The sequence below is a fragment of the Takifugu flavidus genome, chromosome 12 (genome assembly GCF_003711565.1).
Source record: "Takifugu flavidus isolate HTHZ2018 chromosome 12, ASM371156v2, whole genome shotgun sequence".
Taxonomy (NCBI): domain Eukaryota; kingdom Metazoa; phylum Chordata; class Actinopteri; order Tetraodontiformes; family Tetraodontidae; genus Takifugu; species Takifugu flavidus.
This window is the reverse complement of record NC_079531.1, coordinates 6,216,551-6,234,350: the sequence shown is the minus strand read 5'-3', so window position 1 is coordinate 6,234,350 and position 17,800 is coordinate 6,216,551. Positions and strand designations below refer to the sequence as shown.

Here is a 17,800-nt window from a genome sequence, read left to right as displayed (position 1 = left end):
ACAGCCAGATAAAGACCACATAATTGTCTGACTGAATAATACTAATAAGCTGACATGAGCAGAACCAACACCTCAGTCTATAAAAGCATTTGTGCAGAATGCTCCAAGACATTTTTAGGATGGAGATCTCTGTTCTCTTCCTTTGCTTCATTTCGCTGTGTGATTTGAACTCAGCTGGTGACCTGAAGGCTCCTGGGAACAGTCTGAAACAACAGCTTGGACTGAGGGAGGACACAACCGGTGCCACGGCTCCGTCTGTCATATGTCGGCTCCAGGGTTTTGCTCGCCTACCTGCTTTCTCAAAGGATGGAGACTTTCTCATCGGGGGGTTTTCTCCATACACCACTACAAAGTGACGGTGAACCACAATTACACCACCATGCCTGAGCCATTTCGCTGCAGAGGGAGGTTAGTATTAGTGGATATGTTAAATATTCAAAAGGTGGCAGAGAAGATTATGTTTGATTGCCTTATTCCTGAAGATATAATGTGTAATATTAAGATGTACTTTAATTTATACCTACACCTATGAATTGTGGCTCTGATTTCTGTTGTAATTTCTCATTAATTAACTGTCAGGTATTGCCATGTGTGTGTGCACAGCATCGACCATCGTGAATTGCGACTGTCTCATGCAATGGTCTTCGCCATCGAGGAGATCAACAACAGCACGGAGCTGCTTCCTGGAATCAAACTCGGTTACCAGATCCACGACTCGTGCGCAGCCGTGCCCGTCGCAGTGCATGTGGCCTTCCAACTGTTAAACACTCTGGACCCTGTGTTTGTCACAGGTGACAACTGTTCACAGTCCGGTATGGTGATGGCTGTCGTCGGCGAGTCTGGTTCCACTCCGTCCATCAGCATATCCCGCGTCATCGGCTCCTTCGACATTCCACTAGTGAATATTTTCAACTTTTACCAAAGCACATGAACACGTAATATTAACCATCACTGTAATGACACAATGTTCAACTACAGGTGAGCCACTTTGCCACGTGTGCATGCCTGTCTGATAAACAGAAGTACCCAAGTTTCTTCAGAACGATTCCCAGTGACCAGTTCCAGGCCGACGCTTTGGCCAAACTCATCAAACACTTTGGCTGGACTTGGATAGGTGCTGTGTGCTCAGATTCAGACTATGGCAATAATGGCATGGCAGCGTTCCTGCATGCAGCTCAGAAGGAGGGCATCTGTGTGGAGTACTCGGAATCCTTTTATCGCACCCACCCGCACAGCAGGATCAAGAGAGTGGCTGATGTCATCCGCAGGTCTGGGTAATATTGATTATGCTTCATACGAATAGTTAATTGTCTGTATTGAGGCAAAGTGTGGTGTTGTCATGCTTCTTTAGGTCAACGGCTATCATTGTCGTGGCATTTACTTCTTCTGGAGATCTGAGGATCCTGCTCGAGGAATTGTCTCATGAACCCTCACCACCTCGCCAGTGGATAGGCAGTGAATCCTGGGTAACTGACTCAGAGATTTTGAGGTTCAGCTTCTGTGCTGGAACTATTGGATTTGCCATTCAGAGGTCTGTCATCCCAGGCCTGAGAGACTTCCTGCTGGATCTCTCCCCCTCGAAAGCGGCTTCATCTCCTGTGCTCACTGAGTTCTGGGAGGACTCATTCAACTGCCGGTTGGGAAAAGGTGACAGAAGTTATACCTCTTCTTAATTTACTGTGGATAGATTTTAAATTTGTGTCCAAATCTAATAACAAAGGCTTTCAACAGATCTCCTGTGTTGTCAGTTGCTGTTGCAGGTGAGCGCATGTGCGATGGATCTGAAGACATAATGACTCTCCAGAGTCCGTACACTGACACTTCTGAGCTCCGCATTACCAACATGGTGTACAAGGCTGTTTATGCAATAGCTCATGCCATTCATAATGCAGTGTGTCAGGACACAAATGCTACCACTCGGTGTAGCAAATTCACCACGATTAACCCAAAACAGGTCAAACCTAAAGAATCACCTCTGTCACTACTAATATGGTTTATTACAAGTATTTCAGCTGAAGTCTTTCCTCTGACTCTCTGTTTCATTCAATTCAGGTTCTCGCTCAGCTGAAGACAGTAAATTTTTCACAAAATGGTTATGCTGTATCCTTTGATGCCAACGGGGATCCTGTGGCATCATATGAGCTGGTAAACTGGAAAAAGAGTGGGAGCGGGAGCATCGAGGTTGTGCCAGTAGGATACTATGATGCTTCACTGCCAGAAGGCCAAGAGTTCCGTATCTTCAGGGACATCACATGGGTGGATGGCAGAAAGCAAGTACGACAGCCAGAATAATTAATAAGACAGTAATTCAGGCATGAAAACACAACATCTCTGAATTAAAGGTTTTTTTGTTCAATTGTGACTTTATGTAAAGGCACCAACAGTGGTTCTGTTAAAATCTCTTTCAACTGGTGGGTGTGTATGTCTCAGGTGCCAGTGTCAGTGTGCAGCGACAGCTGTCCTCAAGGAACTCGTAAGGTACTGCAGAAAGGAAAACCCATCTGCTGTTATGACTGTGTACAATGTCCAGAGGGAGAGATTAGCAATGTTACAGGTAGTTATCTAGATTTCAAAGGCAGCAGGGCTAAATAAATACATTTGTTTAAACTCTACATGATTTTTGTTTCCTAGATTCTCCTGAATGCATCCCTTGTCTTGATGACTTCTGGCCTAACCCAGAGAGAAATGCCTGTTTCCCCAAACCTGTGGAGTTTCTTTCCTTTAACGAGGTTCTAGGAATCATCCTAGCTGTGTTCTCAGTCGGTGGTGCCTGTCTGGCTGTTATCACAGCAGCTGTATTTTTCCATCACAGGGCCTCTCCTATTGTCAGAGCCAACAACTCTGAGTTGAGCTTCCTGTTGCTCTTCTCTTTGACTCTGTGCTTCTTATGTTCACTCACTTTCATTGGTGCTCCCTCTCAGCTGTCCTGCATGCTGCGCCACACAGCGTTTGGGATCACCTTTGTCCTTTGCATCTCATGTGTTTTAGGGAAAACTGTGGTGGTGTTAATGGCCTTCAGAGCGACTCTCCCCGGGAGTAATGTCATGAAGTGGTTCGGTCCACCTCAGCAAAGGATGACTGTTGTGACTTTCACGTCTATCCAGGTTTTAATATGCATTGTTTGGTTGGTTGTCAGTCCCCCGTTTCCAGTGAGAAATCTGACCACGTACAAGGAGAGAATCATCCTGGAGTGTGCGTTAGGCTCATCTGTTGGATTCTGGGCTGTACTCGGGTACATCGGCCTTCTGGCAGCTGTTTGTTTAGTTCTGGCCGTCCTCGCCCGAAAACTCCCTGATAATTTCAACGAAGCCAAAATGATCACCTTCAGCATGCTGATATTCTGTGCCGTCTGGATCACCTTCATCCCCGCTTACGTCAGCTCTCCTGGGAAATTCACCGTGGCCGTGGAGATCTTTGCCATTTTGGCCTCCAGTTTTGGACTCATCCTGTGCATTTTTGCTCCAAAATGTTTTATTATTTTATTTAAGCCAGAGAAAAATAGCAAAAAACACTTGATGAACAAGAAATAATCAGAATGTCTGCAATATTTTGGGTGAGTTTAACGACTGAAAGTATGGGTCCGTACAGCAGCAATAGCCCAGTCTGTAGATGAGTGAGCTGTGGGTTTGAGGGTATCTGGTTCAAGTTCCTTTTGGAACAAAAATTAGGAAACGGACCTGTAGAAGGAGATGTGCAGGGACATATTAAGAACCCCACTATGGTATCATTAAGCAAAATACCGAACCCCCAAATGATCAGATTGCCTTGATCTCTCTTCATGATTACATGTGCATGTGTTCATTGTAGCTTCATGTGTAACTGCTTGTAACTTGTGTGTAACAAAGTGTAAACACAGACATTTCCCATTTGTGCTTTTAATGTATGCTTTTTTTTCTTCTTCTCTTGTTTTACACTGTACTGCCATTCCTCCCAACGTTATGTGACAGGCTAGATTAGGCTGCATGATGTATGAGTTTTAGAAAATCTCACCCTTTACAACACAAGTCCGCTGCTACACAGTTTTCCATCTCTCCTTCCTCATGTCCACCATAACCTCTTTTATATTTTCTATATGATTGTTGTTAAAAAATTACACTTTTCATTGGGAATGTTATTGATAAATGCAAGTAAAACTACTGTGATATCTGTGTAGATTCTCAATCATCCAGGTCATGGTCATCCAATGCAGTTTGCTTTGTCAAATGGACTGTTTTTCTTCTCTTTGAAGTTCTGGAGTGTGATGTAGTCTGTGATGTATTCAAAACATCATTAAAGTTATAAAGTGGGAACGACTGTAACAGATTTGTTCAAAAGGTTATAACCCTTGGGGAACAGCCAGATAAAGACCACATAATTGTCTGACTGAATAATACTATTAAGCTGACATGAGCAGAACCAACACCTCAGTCTACAAAAGCATTTGTGCAGAATGCTCCAAGACATTTTTAGAATGGAGATCTTTGTTCTCTTCCTTTGCTTCATTTCTCTGTGTCATTTGAACTCAGCTGGTGACCTGAAGGTTCCTGGGAACAGTCTGAAACAACAGCTTGGACTGAGGGAGGACACAACCGTGCCGCGGCTCCGTCTGTCATGTGTCGGCTCCAGGGTTTTGCTCGCCTACCTGCTTTCTCAAAGAATGGAGACTTTCTCATCGGGGGGGTTTTCGCCATACACCACTACAAAATGACAGTGAACCACAATTACACCACCATGCCTGAGCCATTTCGCTGCAGAGGGAGGTTAGTATTAGTGGATATGTTAAATATTCAAAAGGTGGCAGAGAAGATTATGTTTGATTGCCTTATTCCTGAAGATATAATGTGTAATATTAAGATGTACTTTAATTTATACCTACACCTATCAATTGTGGCTCTGATTTCTGTTGTAATTTCTCATTAATTAACTGTCAGGTATTGCCATGTGTGTGTGCACAGCATCGACCATCGTGAATTGCGACTGTCTCATGCAATGGTCTTCGCCATCAAGGAGATCAACAACAGCACGGAGCTGCTTCCTGGAATCAAACTCGGATACCAGATCCACGACTCGAGCGCAACCGTGCCCGTCGCAGTGCATGTGGCCTTCCAACTGTTAAACTCTCTGGACCCTGTGTTTGTCACAGGTGACAACTGTTCACAGTCCGGTATGGTGATGGCTGTCGTCGGCGAGTCTGGTTCCACTCCGTCCATCAGCATATCCCGCGTCATCGGCTCCTTCGACATTCCACTCGTCAATATTTTCAACTTTTACCAAAGCACATGAACACGTAATATTAACCTTCACTGTAATGACACAATGTTCAACTTCAGGTGAGCCACTTTGCCACCTGTGCATGCCTGTCTGATAAACAGAAGTACCCAAGTTTCTTCAGAACGATTCCCAGTGACCAGTTCCAGGCCGACGCTTTGGCCAAACTCATCAAACACTTTGGCTGGACTTGGATAGGTGCTGTGTGCTCAGATTCAGACTATGGCAATAATGGCATGGCAGCGTTCCTGTATCCAAGTTTTACACCTGGCAAGAGGCTAGAATTATTGTTGATTTCCTTCACCGCGAACACCATGGTCATCATCCAGCGGAAGGCTTTGTGGTCAAAGCTGCAGGAATTTTAATAAGGTTATGAGAAGCAAAGCACATGATACATTGTGAAATAGTTAAAATGTGAACAGATCTCACCCACTACAAGTAATGAGCTCAGGTTTGTTGATGTATTTCTGTTGTGATACAGAAGCTGAGTAATGCAGAGGGAAAATGCCTCCAATCATGACATCACCTCGAGAATGCAGAGCTGGACGCTGTGTGTCCACGGTTTTCACACATCGAGGTAAACTGGGGGATGCGTCATTCCCATCACCTGCCTCCAGCCCATGTGTGTCATTCTTCTCTTTTGCAATATGCTGAAGACCAGAAAAGACTGGGACAAAAATGCTAGAAATTGCCCAGAGAAGCAGAGTGAAGCCCCAACAGGAGAGGAACGAGCGGTCCATCATGACCACATGGAAAATACGTGTGTGGAAGAAGAAGCTTCTCTGAGCTTTGAGCCGGAGAAGTTGATGATATAAAACCTTTCATTTCCTGTGTGACAACATTCATTTTTGGATCCACCAATCACGATGAAAGGAGGTGGATTTGCAGCTCAGTCCATGCAGGATAACAGAGGAAACTAGAGTCGAGTTATTTAATTGGTTGTTTTCTAATTCAGTACTTCTTAGGCCATCAGTTTTTGAAATAGAAATTGCAAAAAATAAAACACTGATAAACTGGAAGTGTCTATTTCACTCTCACTGTGTTGTTATTATTATTGTGCCTTGGCTTGCATATGACAGTTTGTACATTTCTGCTGTATTAATCTTTATCTGTAGGAGTGCTATCTAGTCATGCTTTATATCAATCAGTCAGACAAAATATAGTGGCAGGATGTAGTTTGGGTTAATCCTAACATGAACCCTAACAGTAACCCTAACCCTAAAAAATCAAATTTGCAAACCTGTCTGCTGAATTCAACATTCTTCATGATCTTGAATTCAGTCCAATGCAGAATTTTCAGCAGTTCTGTAGCCCAGTACTGCTGGAGGTTGCAACTCAAAGAGAAAAACAGACAAAAAATATGATCTTCAGGATTTCCCTGAATACATCAGGAATTCATCTTGAGGCTGGGGTCAGTAGAAGGACCGAGACTAGTGGTACATGAACCGTATCAAAAGTGTAACGGTGGAACATTAGCACAACTGTGCGGGGGAGGAAATAGAGTCATTTCATAGTTTCTTAAACCAGTTGTGCAGTACCTGAGTGACAAACTTTGTTTTGTCCATTTGATTTTTGCATAAAAAAAAGCCATTTTATTGGAAATTGCCTCGATAGATGTCAATAAATCTCACGTGATGTTATCAGCACTTCATTACAGGTATCATAAAGATATAATAGGAACAACTGTAACTTGTATTTGTTCTAAAGGTTATAACCCTTGGGGAAAAGCCAGATAAGGGCCACGTAATGTTTTGTCTGACTGATTAATAATAATAAGCTGACTTGAGCAGAACCAACACCTCAGTCTATAAAAGCATTTGTGCAGAATGCTCCGAGACATTTTTAGGATGGAGATCTCTGTTCTCTTCCTTTGCTTCATTTCTCTGTTTGATTTGAACTCACCTGGTGACCTGAAGGCTCCTGAGAACAGTCTGAAACAACAGCTTGGACCGAGGGAGGACACAACCGGTGCCACGGCTCCGTCTGTCAAATGTCGCTCCAGGGTTCTGCTCGCCTACCTGCTTTCTCAAAGGATGGAGACTTTGTCATCGGGGGGGTTTTCTCCATACACCGCTACACAGTGACGGTGAACCACAACTACACCACCATGCCTGAGCCATTTCGCTGCAGAGTGTGCGGAAAAGAAAATGTTTGATTGTTTCATTTCTGGAGTATATATGATGTTCACATTATGATGCATTTTTTATTTATACCTACACTTGTGAATGTTTGTTTTCTGTCATGATGTGCAGCATCAACCATCGTGAATTGCGACTGTCTCATGCAATGGTCTTCGCCATCGAGGAGATCAACAACAGCACGGAGCTGCTTCCTGGAATCAAACTCGGTTACCAGATCCACGACTCGTGCGCAGCCGTGTCCATCGCAGTGCATGTGGCCTTCCAACTGTTAAACACTCTGGACCCTGTGTTTGTCACAGGTGACAACTGTTCACAGTCCGGTATGGTGATGGCTGTCGTCGGCGAGTCTGGTTCCACTCCGTCCATCAGCATATCCCGCGTCATCGGCTCCTTCGACATCCACTAGTGAATATTTTCAACTTTTACCAAAGCACATGAACACGTAATATTAACCTTCACTGTAATGACACAATGTCCAACTACAGGTGAGCCACTTTGCCACCTGTGCATGCCTGTCTGATAAACAGAAGTACCCAAGTTTCTTCAGAACGATTCCCAGTGACCAGTTCCAGGCCGACGCTTTGGCCAAACTCATCAAACACTTTGGCTGGACTTGGATAGGTGCTGTGTGCTCAGATTCAGACTATGGCAATAGTGGCATGGCAGCGTTCCTGCATGCAGCTCAGAAGGAGGGCATCTGTGTGGAGTACTCGGAATCCTTTTATCGCTCCCACCCACAGCAGGATCAAGAGAGTGGCTGATGTCATCCGCAGGTCTGGGTAATATTGATCATGCTTCATACGAAAAGTTAATTGTTTGTATTGAGGTAATGTGTGGTGTTGTCATTCTTCTTTAGGTCAACGGCTTTCATTGTCGTGGCATTTATTTCTTCTGGAGATATGAGGATCCTGCTCGAGGAACTGTCTCGTGAACCCTCACCACCTCGCCAGTGGATAGGCAGTGAATCCTGGGTAACTGACTCAGACATGCTGAGGTTCAGCTTCTGTGCTGGAACTATTGGATTTGCCATTCAGAGGTCTGTCATCCCAGGCCTGAGAGACTTCCTGCTGGATCTCTCCCCCTCGAAAGTGGCTTCATCTCCTGTGCTCACTGAGTTCTGGGAGGATTCATTCAACTGCCGGTTGGGAAAAGGTGACAGAAGTTATACCTCTTCTTAATTTACTGTGGATAGATTTTAAATTAGTGTCCAAATCTAATAACAAAGGCTTTCAACAGATCTCCTGTGTTGTCAGTTGCTGTTGCAGGTGAGCGCATGTGCGATGGATCTGAAGACATAATGACTCTCCAGAGTCCGTACACTGACACTTCTGAGCTCCGCATTACCAACATGGTGTACAAGGCTGTTTATGCAATAGCTCATGCCATTCATAATGCAGTGTGTCAGGACACAAATGCTACCACTCGGTGTAGCAAATTCACCACGATTAACCCCAAACAGGTCAAACCTAAAGAATCGCCTCTGTAACTACTAACATGGTTTATTACAAGTATTTCAGCTGAAGTCTTTCCTCTGACTCTCTGTTTCATTCAATTCAGGTTCTCGCTCAGCTGAAGACAGTAAATTTTTCACAAAATGGTTATGCTGTATCCTTTGATGCCAACGGGGATCCTGTGGCATCATATGAGCTGGTAAACTGGAAAAAGAGTGGGAGCGGGAGCATCGAAGTTGTGCCAGTAGGATACTATGATGCTTCACTGCCAGAAGGCCAAGAGTTCCGTATCTTCAGGGACATCACATGGGTGGATGGCAGAACGCAAGTACGACAGCCAGAATAATTAATAAGACAGTAATTCAGGCATGAAAACACAACATCTCTGAATTAAAGGCTTTTTTGTTCAATTGTGACTTTATGTAAAGGCACCAACGGCGGTTCTGTTAAAATCTCTTTCAACTGGTGGGTGTGTATGTCTCAGGTGCCAGTGTCAGTGTGCAGCGACAGCTGTCCTCAAGGAACTCGTAAGGTACTGCAGAAAGGAAAACCCATCTGCTGTTATGACTGTGTACAATGTCCAGAGGGAGAGATTAGCAATGTTACAGGTAGTTATCTAGATTTCAAAGACAGCAGGGCTAAATAAATACATTTGTTTAAACTCTACATGATTTTTGTTTCCTAGATTCTCCTGAATGCATCCCTTGTCTTTATGACTTCTGGCCTAACCCAGAGAGAAATGCCTGTTTCCCCAAACCTGTGGAGTTTCTTTCCTTTAACGAGGTTCTAGGAATCATCCTAGCTGTGTTCTCAGTCGGTGGTGCCTGTCTGGCTGTTATCACAGCAGCTGTATTTTTCCATCACAGGGCCTCTCCTATTGTCAGAGCCAACAACTCTGAATTGAGCTTCCTGTTGCTCTTCTCTTTGACTCTGTGCTTCTTATGTTCACTCACTTTCATTGGTGCTCCCTCTCAGCTGTCCTGCATGCTGCGCCACACAGCGTTTGGGATCACCTTTGTCCTTTGCATCTCGTGTATTTTAGGGAAAACTGTGGTGGTGTTAATGGCCTTCAGAGCAACTCTCCCGGGGAGTAATGTCATGAAGTGGTTCGGTCCACCTCAGCAAAGGATGACTGTTGTGACTTTCACGTCTATCCAGGTTTTAATATGCATTGTTTGGTTGGTTGTCAGTCCCCCGTTTCCAGTGAGAAATCTGACCACGTACAAGGAGAGAATCATCCTGGAGTGTGCGTTAGGCTCATCTGTTGGATTCTGGGCTGTACTCGGGTACATCGGCCTTCTGGCAGCTGTTTGTTTAGTTCTAGCCGTCCTCGCCCGAAAACTCCCTGATAATTTCAACGAAGCCAAAATGATCACCTTCAGCATGCTGATATTCTGTGCCGTCTGGATCACCTTCATCCCCGCTTACGTCAGCTCTCCTGGGAAATTCACCGTGGCCGTGGAGATCTTTGCCATTTTGGCCTCCAGTTTTGGACTCATCCTGTGCATTTTTGCTCCAAAATGTTTTATTATTTTATTTAAGCCAGAGAAAAATAGCAAAAAACACTTGATGAACAAGAAATAATCAGAATGTCTGCAATATTTTGGGTGAGTTTAACGACTGAAAGTATGGGTCCGTACAGCAGCAATAGCCCAGTCTGTAGATGAGTGAGCTGTGGGTTTGAGGGTATCTGGTTCAAGTTCCATTTGGGAACAAAGATTAGGAAACGGACCTGTAGAAGGAGATGTGCATGGACATATTAAGAACCCCACGATGGTATCATTAAGCAAAATACCAAACCCCCAAATGATCAGATTGCCTTTATCTCTCTTCATGATTACATGTGCATGTGTTCATTGTAGATTCATGTTTAACTGCTTGTAACTTGTGTGTAACAAAGTGTAAACACAGTCATTTCCCCTTTGCACTTTTAATGTATGCTTTTTTTTCTTCTTCTCTTGTTTTACACTGCACTGCCATTCCTCCCAACGTTATGTGACAGGCTAGATTAGGCTGCATGATGTATGAGTTTTAGAAAATCTCACCCTTTACAACACAAGTCCGCTAATTCACAGTTTTCCATCTCTCCTCCCTCATGTCCACCATAACCTCTTTTATATTTTATATTTCTATGATTGTTGTTAAAAAAACACTTTTCATTGGGAATGTTATTGATAAATGCAAGTAAAACTACTGTGATATCTGTGTAGATACTCAGTCATCCAGGTCATGTTCATCCAATACAGTTTCTTTCTTTGTCATGGACTGTTTTTCTTCTCTTTGAAGTTCTGGAGTGTGATGTAGTCTGTGATGTATTCAAAACATCATTAAAGTTATAAAGGCGGAACGACTGTAACAGATTTGTTCAAAAGGTTATAACCCTTGGGGAACAGCCAGATAAAGACCACATAATTGTCTGACTGAATAATACTATTAAGCTGACATGAGCAGAACCAACACCTCAGTCTATAAAAGCATTTGTGCAGAATGCTCCACGACATTTTTAGAATGGAGATCTTTGTTCTCTTCCTTTGCTTCATTTCTCTGTGTGATTTGAACTCAGCTGGTGACCTGAAGGCTCCTGGGAACAGTCTGAAACAACAGCTTGGACTGAGGGAGGACACAACCGGTGCCACGGCTCCGTCTGTCATATGTCAGCTCCAGGGTTTTGCTCGCCTACCTGCCTTCTCAAAGAATGGAGACTTTCTCATCGGGGGGGTTTTCTCCATACACCACTACAAAGTGACGGTGAACCACAATTACACCACCATGCCTGAGCCATTTCGCTGCAGAGGGAGGTTAGTATTAGTGGATATGTTAAATATTCAAAAGGTGGCAGAGAAGATTATGTTTGATTGCCTTATTCCTGAAGATATAATGTGTAATATTAAGATGTACTTTAATTTATACCTACACCTATCAATTGTGGCTCTGATTTCTGTTGTAATTTCTCATTAATTAACTGTCAGGTATTGCCATGTGTGTGTCCACAGCATCGACCATCGTGAATTGCGACTGTCTCATGCAATGGTCTTCGCCATCAAGGAGATCAACAACAGCACGGAGCTGCTTCCTGGAATCAAACTCGGTTACCAGATCCACGACTCTTGTGCAGCCGTGCCCATCGCAGTGCATGTGGCCTTCCAACTTTTAAACTCTCTGGACCCTGTGTTTGTCACAGGTGACAACTGTTCACAGTCCGGTATGGTGATGGCTGTCGTCGGCGAGTCTGGTTCCTCTCTGTCCATCAGCATATCCCGCGTCATCGGCTCCTTCGACATTCCACTAGTGAATATTTTCAACTTTTACCAAAGCACATGAACACGTAATATTAATCTTCACTGTAATGACACAATGTTCAACTTCAGGTGAGCCACTTTGCCACCTGTGCATGCCTGTCTGATAAACAGAAGTACCCAAGTTTCTTCAGAACGATTCCCAGTGACCAGTTCCAGGCCGACGCTTTGGCCAAACTCATCAAACACTTTGGCTGGACTTGGATAGGTGCTGTGTGCTCAGATTCAGACTATGGCAATAATGGCATGGCAGCGTTCCTGTATCCAAGTTTTACACCTGGCAAGAGGCTAGAATTATTGTTGATTTCCTTCACCGCGAACACCATGGTCATCATCCAGCGGAAGGCTCTGTGGTCAAAGCTGCAGGAATTTTAATAAGGTTATGAGAAGCAAAGCACATGATACATTGTGAAATAGTTAAAATGTGAACAGATCTCACCCACTACAAGTAATGAGCTCAGGTTTGTTGATGTATTTCTGTTGTGATACAGAAGCTGAGTAATGCAGAGGGAAAATGCCTCCAATCATGACATCACCTCGAGAATGCAGAGCTGGACGCTGTGTGTCCACGGTTTTCACACATCGAGGTAAACTGGGGGATGCGTCATTCCCATCACCTGCCTCCAGCCCATGTGTCATTCTTCTCTTTTGCAATATGCTGAAGACCAGAAAAGACTGGGACAAAAATGCTAGAAATTGCCCAGAGAAGCAGAGTGAAGCCCCAACAGGAGAGGAACGAGCGGTCCATCATGACCACATGGAAAATACGTGTGTGGAAGAAGAAGCTTCTCTGAGCTTTGAGCCGGAGAAGTTGATGATATAAAACCTTTCATTTCCTGTGTGACAACATTCATTTTTGGATCCACCAATCACGATGAAAGGAGGTGGATTTGCAGCTCAGTCCATGCAGGATAACAGAGGAAACTAGAGTCGAGTTATTTAATTGGTTGTTTTCTAATTCAATACTTCTTAGGCCATCAGTTTTTGAAATAGAAATTGCAAAAAATGAAACACTGATAAACTGGAAGTGTCTATTTCACTCTCACTGTGTTGTTATTATTATTGTGCCTTGGCTTGCATGTGACAGTTTGTACATTTCTGCTGTATTAATCTTTATCTGTAGGAGTGCTATCTAGTCATGCTTTATATCAATCAGTCCAACAAAATATAGTAGCAGGATGTAGTTTGGGTTAATCCTAACATGAACCCTAACAGTAACCCTAACCCTAAAAAATCAAATTTGCAAACCTGTCTGCTGAATCCAACATTCTTCATGATCTTGAATTCAGTCCAATGCAGAATTTTCAGCAGTTCTGTAGCCCAGTACTGCTGGAGGTTGCAACTCAAAGAGAAAAACAGACAAAAAATATGATCTTCAGGATTTCCCTGAATACATCAGGAATTCATCTTGAGGCTGGGGTCAGTACAAGGACCTAGACTAGTGGTACATGAACCGTATCAAAAGTGTAATGGTGGAACATTAGCACAACTGTGCGGGGGAGGAAATAGAGTCATTTCATAGTTTCTTAAACCAGTTGTGCAGTACCTGAGTGACAAACTTTGTTTTGTCCATTTGATTTTTGCATTAAAAAAACAGCCATTTTATTGGAAATTGCCTCGATAGATGTCAATAAATCTCACGTGATGTTATCAGCACTTCATTACAGGTATCATAAAGATATAATAGGAACAACTGTAACTTGTATTTGTTCTAAAGGTTATAACCCTTGGGGAACAGCCAAATAAGGACCACGTAATGTTTTGTCTGACTGATTAATAATAATAAGCTGACATGAGCAGAACCAACACCTCAGTCTATAAAAGCATTTGTGCAGAATGCTCCGAGACATTTTTAGGATGGAGATCTCTGTTCTCTTCCTTTGCTTCATTTCTCTGTTTGATTTAAACTCAGCTGGTGACCTGAAGGCTCCTGAGAACAATCTGAAACAACAGCTTGAACTGAGGGAGGACACAACCGGTGCCGCGGCTCCGTCTGACATATGTCGCCTCCAGGGTTCTGCTCGCCTACCTGCTTTCTCAAAGGATGGAGACTTTGTCATCGGGGGGGTTTTCTCCATACACCGCTACACAGTGACGGTGAACCACAACTACACCACCATGCCTGAGCCATTTCGCTGCAGAGTGTGCGGAAAAGAAAATGTTTGATTGTTTCATTTCTGGAGTATATATGATGTTCACATTATGATGCATTTTTTATTTATACCTACACTTGTGAATGTTTGTTTTCTGTCATGATGTGCAGCATCGACCACCGTGAACTGCGACTGTCTCATGCAATGGTCTTCGCCATCGAGGAGATCAACAACAGCACGGAGCTGCTTCCTGGAATCAACCTCGGATACCAGATCCACGACACTTGTTCAGCCATGCCCATCGCAGTGCATGTGGCCTTCCAACTTTTAAATTCTCTGGACCCTGTGTTTGTCACAGGTGACAACTGTTCACAGTCCGGTATGGTGATGGCTGTCGTCGGCGAGACTGGTTCCACTCTGTCCATCAGCATATCCCGCGTCATCGGCTCCTTCGACGTTCCACTAGTGAATACTTTCAACTTTTACCAAAGCACATTAACACGTAATATTAACCTTCACTCTAATGACACAATGTCCAACTTCAGGTGAGCCACTTTGCCACGTGTGCATGCCTGTCTGATAAACAGAAGTACCCAAGTTTCTTCAGAACGATTCCCAGTGACCAGTTCCAGGCCGACGCTTTGGCCAAACTCATCAAACACTTTGGCTGGACTTGGATAGGTGCTGTGTGCTCAGATTCAGACTATGGCAATAATGGCATGGCAGCGTTCCTGCATGCAGCTCAGAAGGAGGGCATCTGTGTGGAGTACTCGGAATCCTTTTATCGCACCCACCCGCACAGCAGGATCAAGAGAGTGGCTGATGTCATCCGCAGGTCTGGGTAATATATATCATGCTTCATACGAAAAGTTAATTGTCTGTATTGAGGTAATGTGTGGTGTTGTCATGCTTCTTTAGGTCAACGGCTCTCATTGTTGTGGCATTTATTTCTTCTGGAGATATGAGGATCCTGCTCGAGGAATTGTCTCGTGAACCCTCACCACCTCGCCAGTGGATAGGCAGTGAATCCTGGGTAACTGACTCAGAGATGCTGAGGTTCAGCTTCTGTGCTGGAACTATTGGATTTGCCATTCAGAGGTCTGTCATCCCAGGCCTGAGAGACTTCCTGCTGGATCTCTCCCCCTCGAAAGTGGCTTCATCTCCTGTGCTCACTGAGTTCTGGGAGGACTCATTCAACTGCCGGTTGGGAAAAGGTGACAGAAGTTATACCTCTTCTTAATTTACTGTGGATAGATTTTAAATTAGTGTCCAAATCTTATAACAAAGGCTTTCAACAGATCTCCTGTGTTGTCAGTTGCTGTTGCAGGTGAGCGCATGTGCGATGGATCTGAAGACATAATGACTCTCCAGAGTCCGTACACTGACACTTCTGAGCTCCGCATTACCAACATGGTGTACAAGGCTGTTTATGCAATAGCTCATGCCATTCATAATGCAGTGTGTCAGGACACAAATGCTACCACTCGGTGTAGCAAATTCACCACGATTAACCCCAAACAGGTCAAACCTAAAGAATCGCCTCTGTCACTACTAGTTTGGTTTATTACAAGTATTTCAATTGAAGTCTTTCCTCTGACTCTCTGTTTCATTCAATTCAGGTTCTCGCTCAGCTGAAGACAGTAAATTTTTCACAAAATGGTTATGCTGTATCCTTTGATGCCAACGGGGATCCCGTGGCATCATATGAGCTGGTAAACTGGAAAAAGAGTGGGAGCGGGAGCATCGAAGTTGTGCCAGTAGGATACTATGATGCTTCACTGCCAGAAGGCCAAGAGTTCCGTATCTTCAGGGACATCACATGGGTGGATGGCAGAAAGCAAGTACGACAGCCAGAATAATTAATAAGACAGTAATTCAGGCATGAAAACACAACATCTCTGAATTAAAGGCTTTTTTGTTTAATTGTGACTTTATGTAAAGGCACCAACGGCGGTTCTGTTAAAATCTCTTTCAACTGGTGGGTGTGTATGTCTCAGGTGCCAGTGTCAGTGTGCAGCGACAGCTGTCCTCAAGGAACTCGTAAGGTACTGCAGAAAAGAAAACCCATCTGCTGTTATGACTGTGTACAATGTCCAGAGGGAGAGATCAGCAATGTTACAGGTAGTTATCTAGATTTCACAGGCAGCAGGGCTAAATAAATACATTTGTTTAAACTCTACATGATTTTTGTTTCCTAGATTCTCCTGAATGCATCCCTTGTCTTGATGACTTCTGGCCTAACCCAGAGAGAAATGCCTGTTTCCCCAAACCTGTGGAGTTTCTTTCCTTTAACGAGGTTCTAGGAATCATCCTAGCTGTGTTCTCAGTCGGTGGTGCCTGTCTGGCTGTTATCACAGCAGCTGTATTTTTCCATCACAGGGCCTCTCCTATTGTCAGAGCCAACAACTCTGAGTTGAGCTTCCTGTTGCTCTTCTCTTTGACTCTGTGCTTCTTATGTTCACTCACTTTCATTGGTGCTCCCTCTCAGCTGTCCTGCATGCTGCGCCACACAGCGTTTGGGATCACCTTTGTCCTTTGCATCTCATGTGTTTTAGGGAAAACTGTGGTGGTGTTAATGGCCTTCAGAGCGACTCTCCCCGGGAGTAATGTCATGAAGTGGTTCGGTCCACCTCAGCAAAGGATGACTGTTGTGACTTTCACGTCTATCCAGGTTTTAATATGCATTGTTTGGTTGGTTGTCAGTCCCCCGTTTCCAGTGAGAAATCTGACCACGTACAAGGAGAGAATCATCCTGGAGTGTGCGTTAGGCTCATCTGTTGGATTCTGGGCTGTACTCGGGTACATCGGCTTTCTGGCAGCTGTTTGTTTAGTTCTGGCCGTCCTCGCCCGAAAACTCCCCGATAATTTCAACGAAGCCAAAATGATCACCTTCAGCATGCTGATATTCTGTGCCGTCTGGATCACCTTCATCCCCTCTTACGTCAGCTCTCCTGGGAAATTCACCGTGGCCGTGGAGATCTTTGCCATTTTGGCCTCCAGTTTTGGACTCATCCTGTGCATTTTTGCTCCAAAATGTTTTATTATTTTATTTAAGCCAGAGAAAAATAGCAAAAAACACTTGATGAACAAGAAATAATCAGAATGTCTGCAATATTTTGGGTGAGTTTAACGACTGAAAGTATGGGTCCGTACAGCAGCAATAGCCCAGTCTGTAGATGAGTGAGCTGTGGGTTTGAGGGTATCTGGTTCAAGTTCCTTTTGGGTACAAAAATTAGGAAACGGACCTGTAGAAGGAGATGTGCAGGGACATATTAAGAACCCCACTATGGTATCATTAAGCAAAATACCGAACCCCCAAATGATCAGATTGCCTTGATCTCTCTTCATGATTGCATGTGCATGTGTTCATTGTAGCTTCATGTGTAAACACAGTCATGTCCCCTCTATGCTATTAAAATATGATCTTTTTTCTTAACCTTCTTTTTCTTTCTTGTCTTGAACACTACAACACTAATCAAATCCATCCCTCCAATTGTTTAATTTTTTAAATGTTTCATAATATCTAATAACTTCTTAATGCTATTATAATTTTTCAAACCAAGCAGGAGTCG

General features: G+C 43.9%; 2 protein-coding genes, 2 long non-coding RNA genes and 1 pseudogene across 4 annotated transcripts; all 5 read left to right on the top strand.

Annotated features, from left to right (window-relative positions):
* Positions 1 to 119: 119 nt before the first annotated feature.
* LOC130535451 (extracellular calcium-sensing receptor-like) lies at positions 120 to 3,635 on the top strand. The gene is given in 9 exon segments (XM_057050474.1): positions 120 to 327; positions 330 to 408; positions 604 to 898; positions 979 to 1,268; positions 1,352 to 1,647; positions 1,761 to 1,954; positions 2,053 to 2,274; positions 2,431 to 2,554; positions 2,632 to 3,635. Coding segments are annotated over 9 exon segments (2,607 nt in total). The 3' UTR covers positions 3,531 to 3,635.
* Positions 3,636 to 5,272: 1,637 nt separating this feature from the next.
* On the top strand, positions 5,273 to 6,266 carry LOC130535448 (uncharacterized). The gene is made up of 2 exons (XR_008953116.1): positions 5,273 to 5,616; positions 5,729 to 6,266. It is a non-coding gene; the product is annotated as an uncharacterized LOC130535448 (long non-coding RNA).
* An 801-nt stretch (positions 6,267 to 7,067) lies between these two features.
* On the top strand, positions 7,068 to 10,937 carry LOC130535447 (extracellular calcium-sensing receptor-like; annotated as a pseudogene).
* A 1,276-nt stretch (positions 10,938 to 12,213) lies between these two features.
* Positions 12,214 to 13,172, top strand: LOC130535229 (uncharacterized). The gene is made up of 3 exons (XR_008953063.1): positions 12,214 to 12,514; positions 12,627 to 12,722; positions 12,800 to 13,172. It is a non-coding gene; the product is annotated as an uncharacterized LOC130535229 (long non-coding RNA).
* An 820-nt stretch (positions 13,173 to 13,992) lies between these two features.
* On the top strand, positions 13,993 to 17,630 carry LOC130535222 (extracellular calcium-sensing receptor-like). The gene is made up of 8 exons (XM_057050143.1): positions 13,993 to 14,279; positions 14,399 to 14,693; positions 14,774 to 15,063; positions 15,147 to 15,442; positions 15,556 to 15,749; positions 15,848 to 16,069; positions 16,226 to 16,349; positions 16,427 to 17,630. The coding sequence occupies exons 1-8, from the start codon at positions 13,993 to 13,995 to the stop codon at positions 17,323 to 17,325; spliced, it is 2,607 nt and encodes an 868-aa protein (XP_056906123.1). The 3' UTR covers positions 17,326 to 17,630.
* Positions 17,631 to 17,800: the final 170 nt, after the last annotated feature.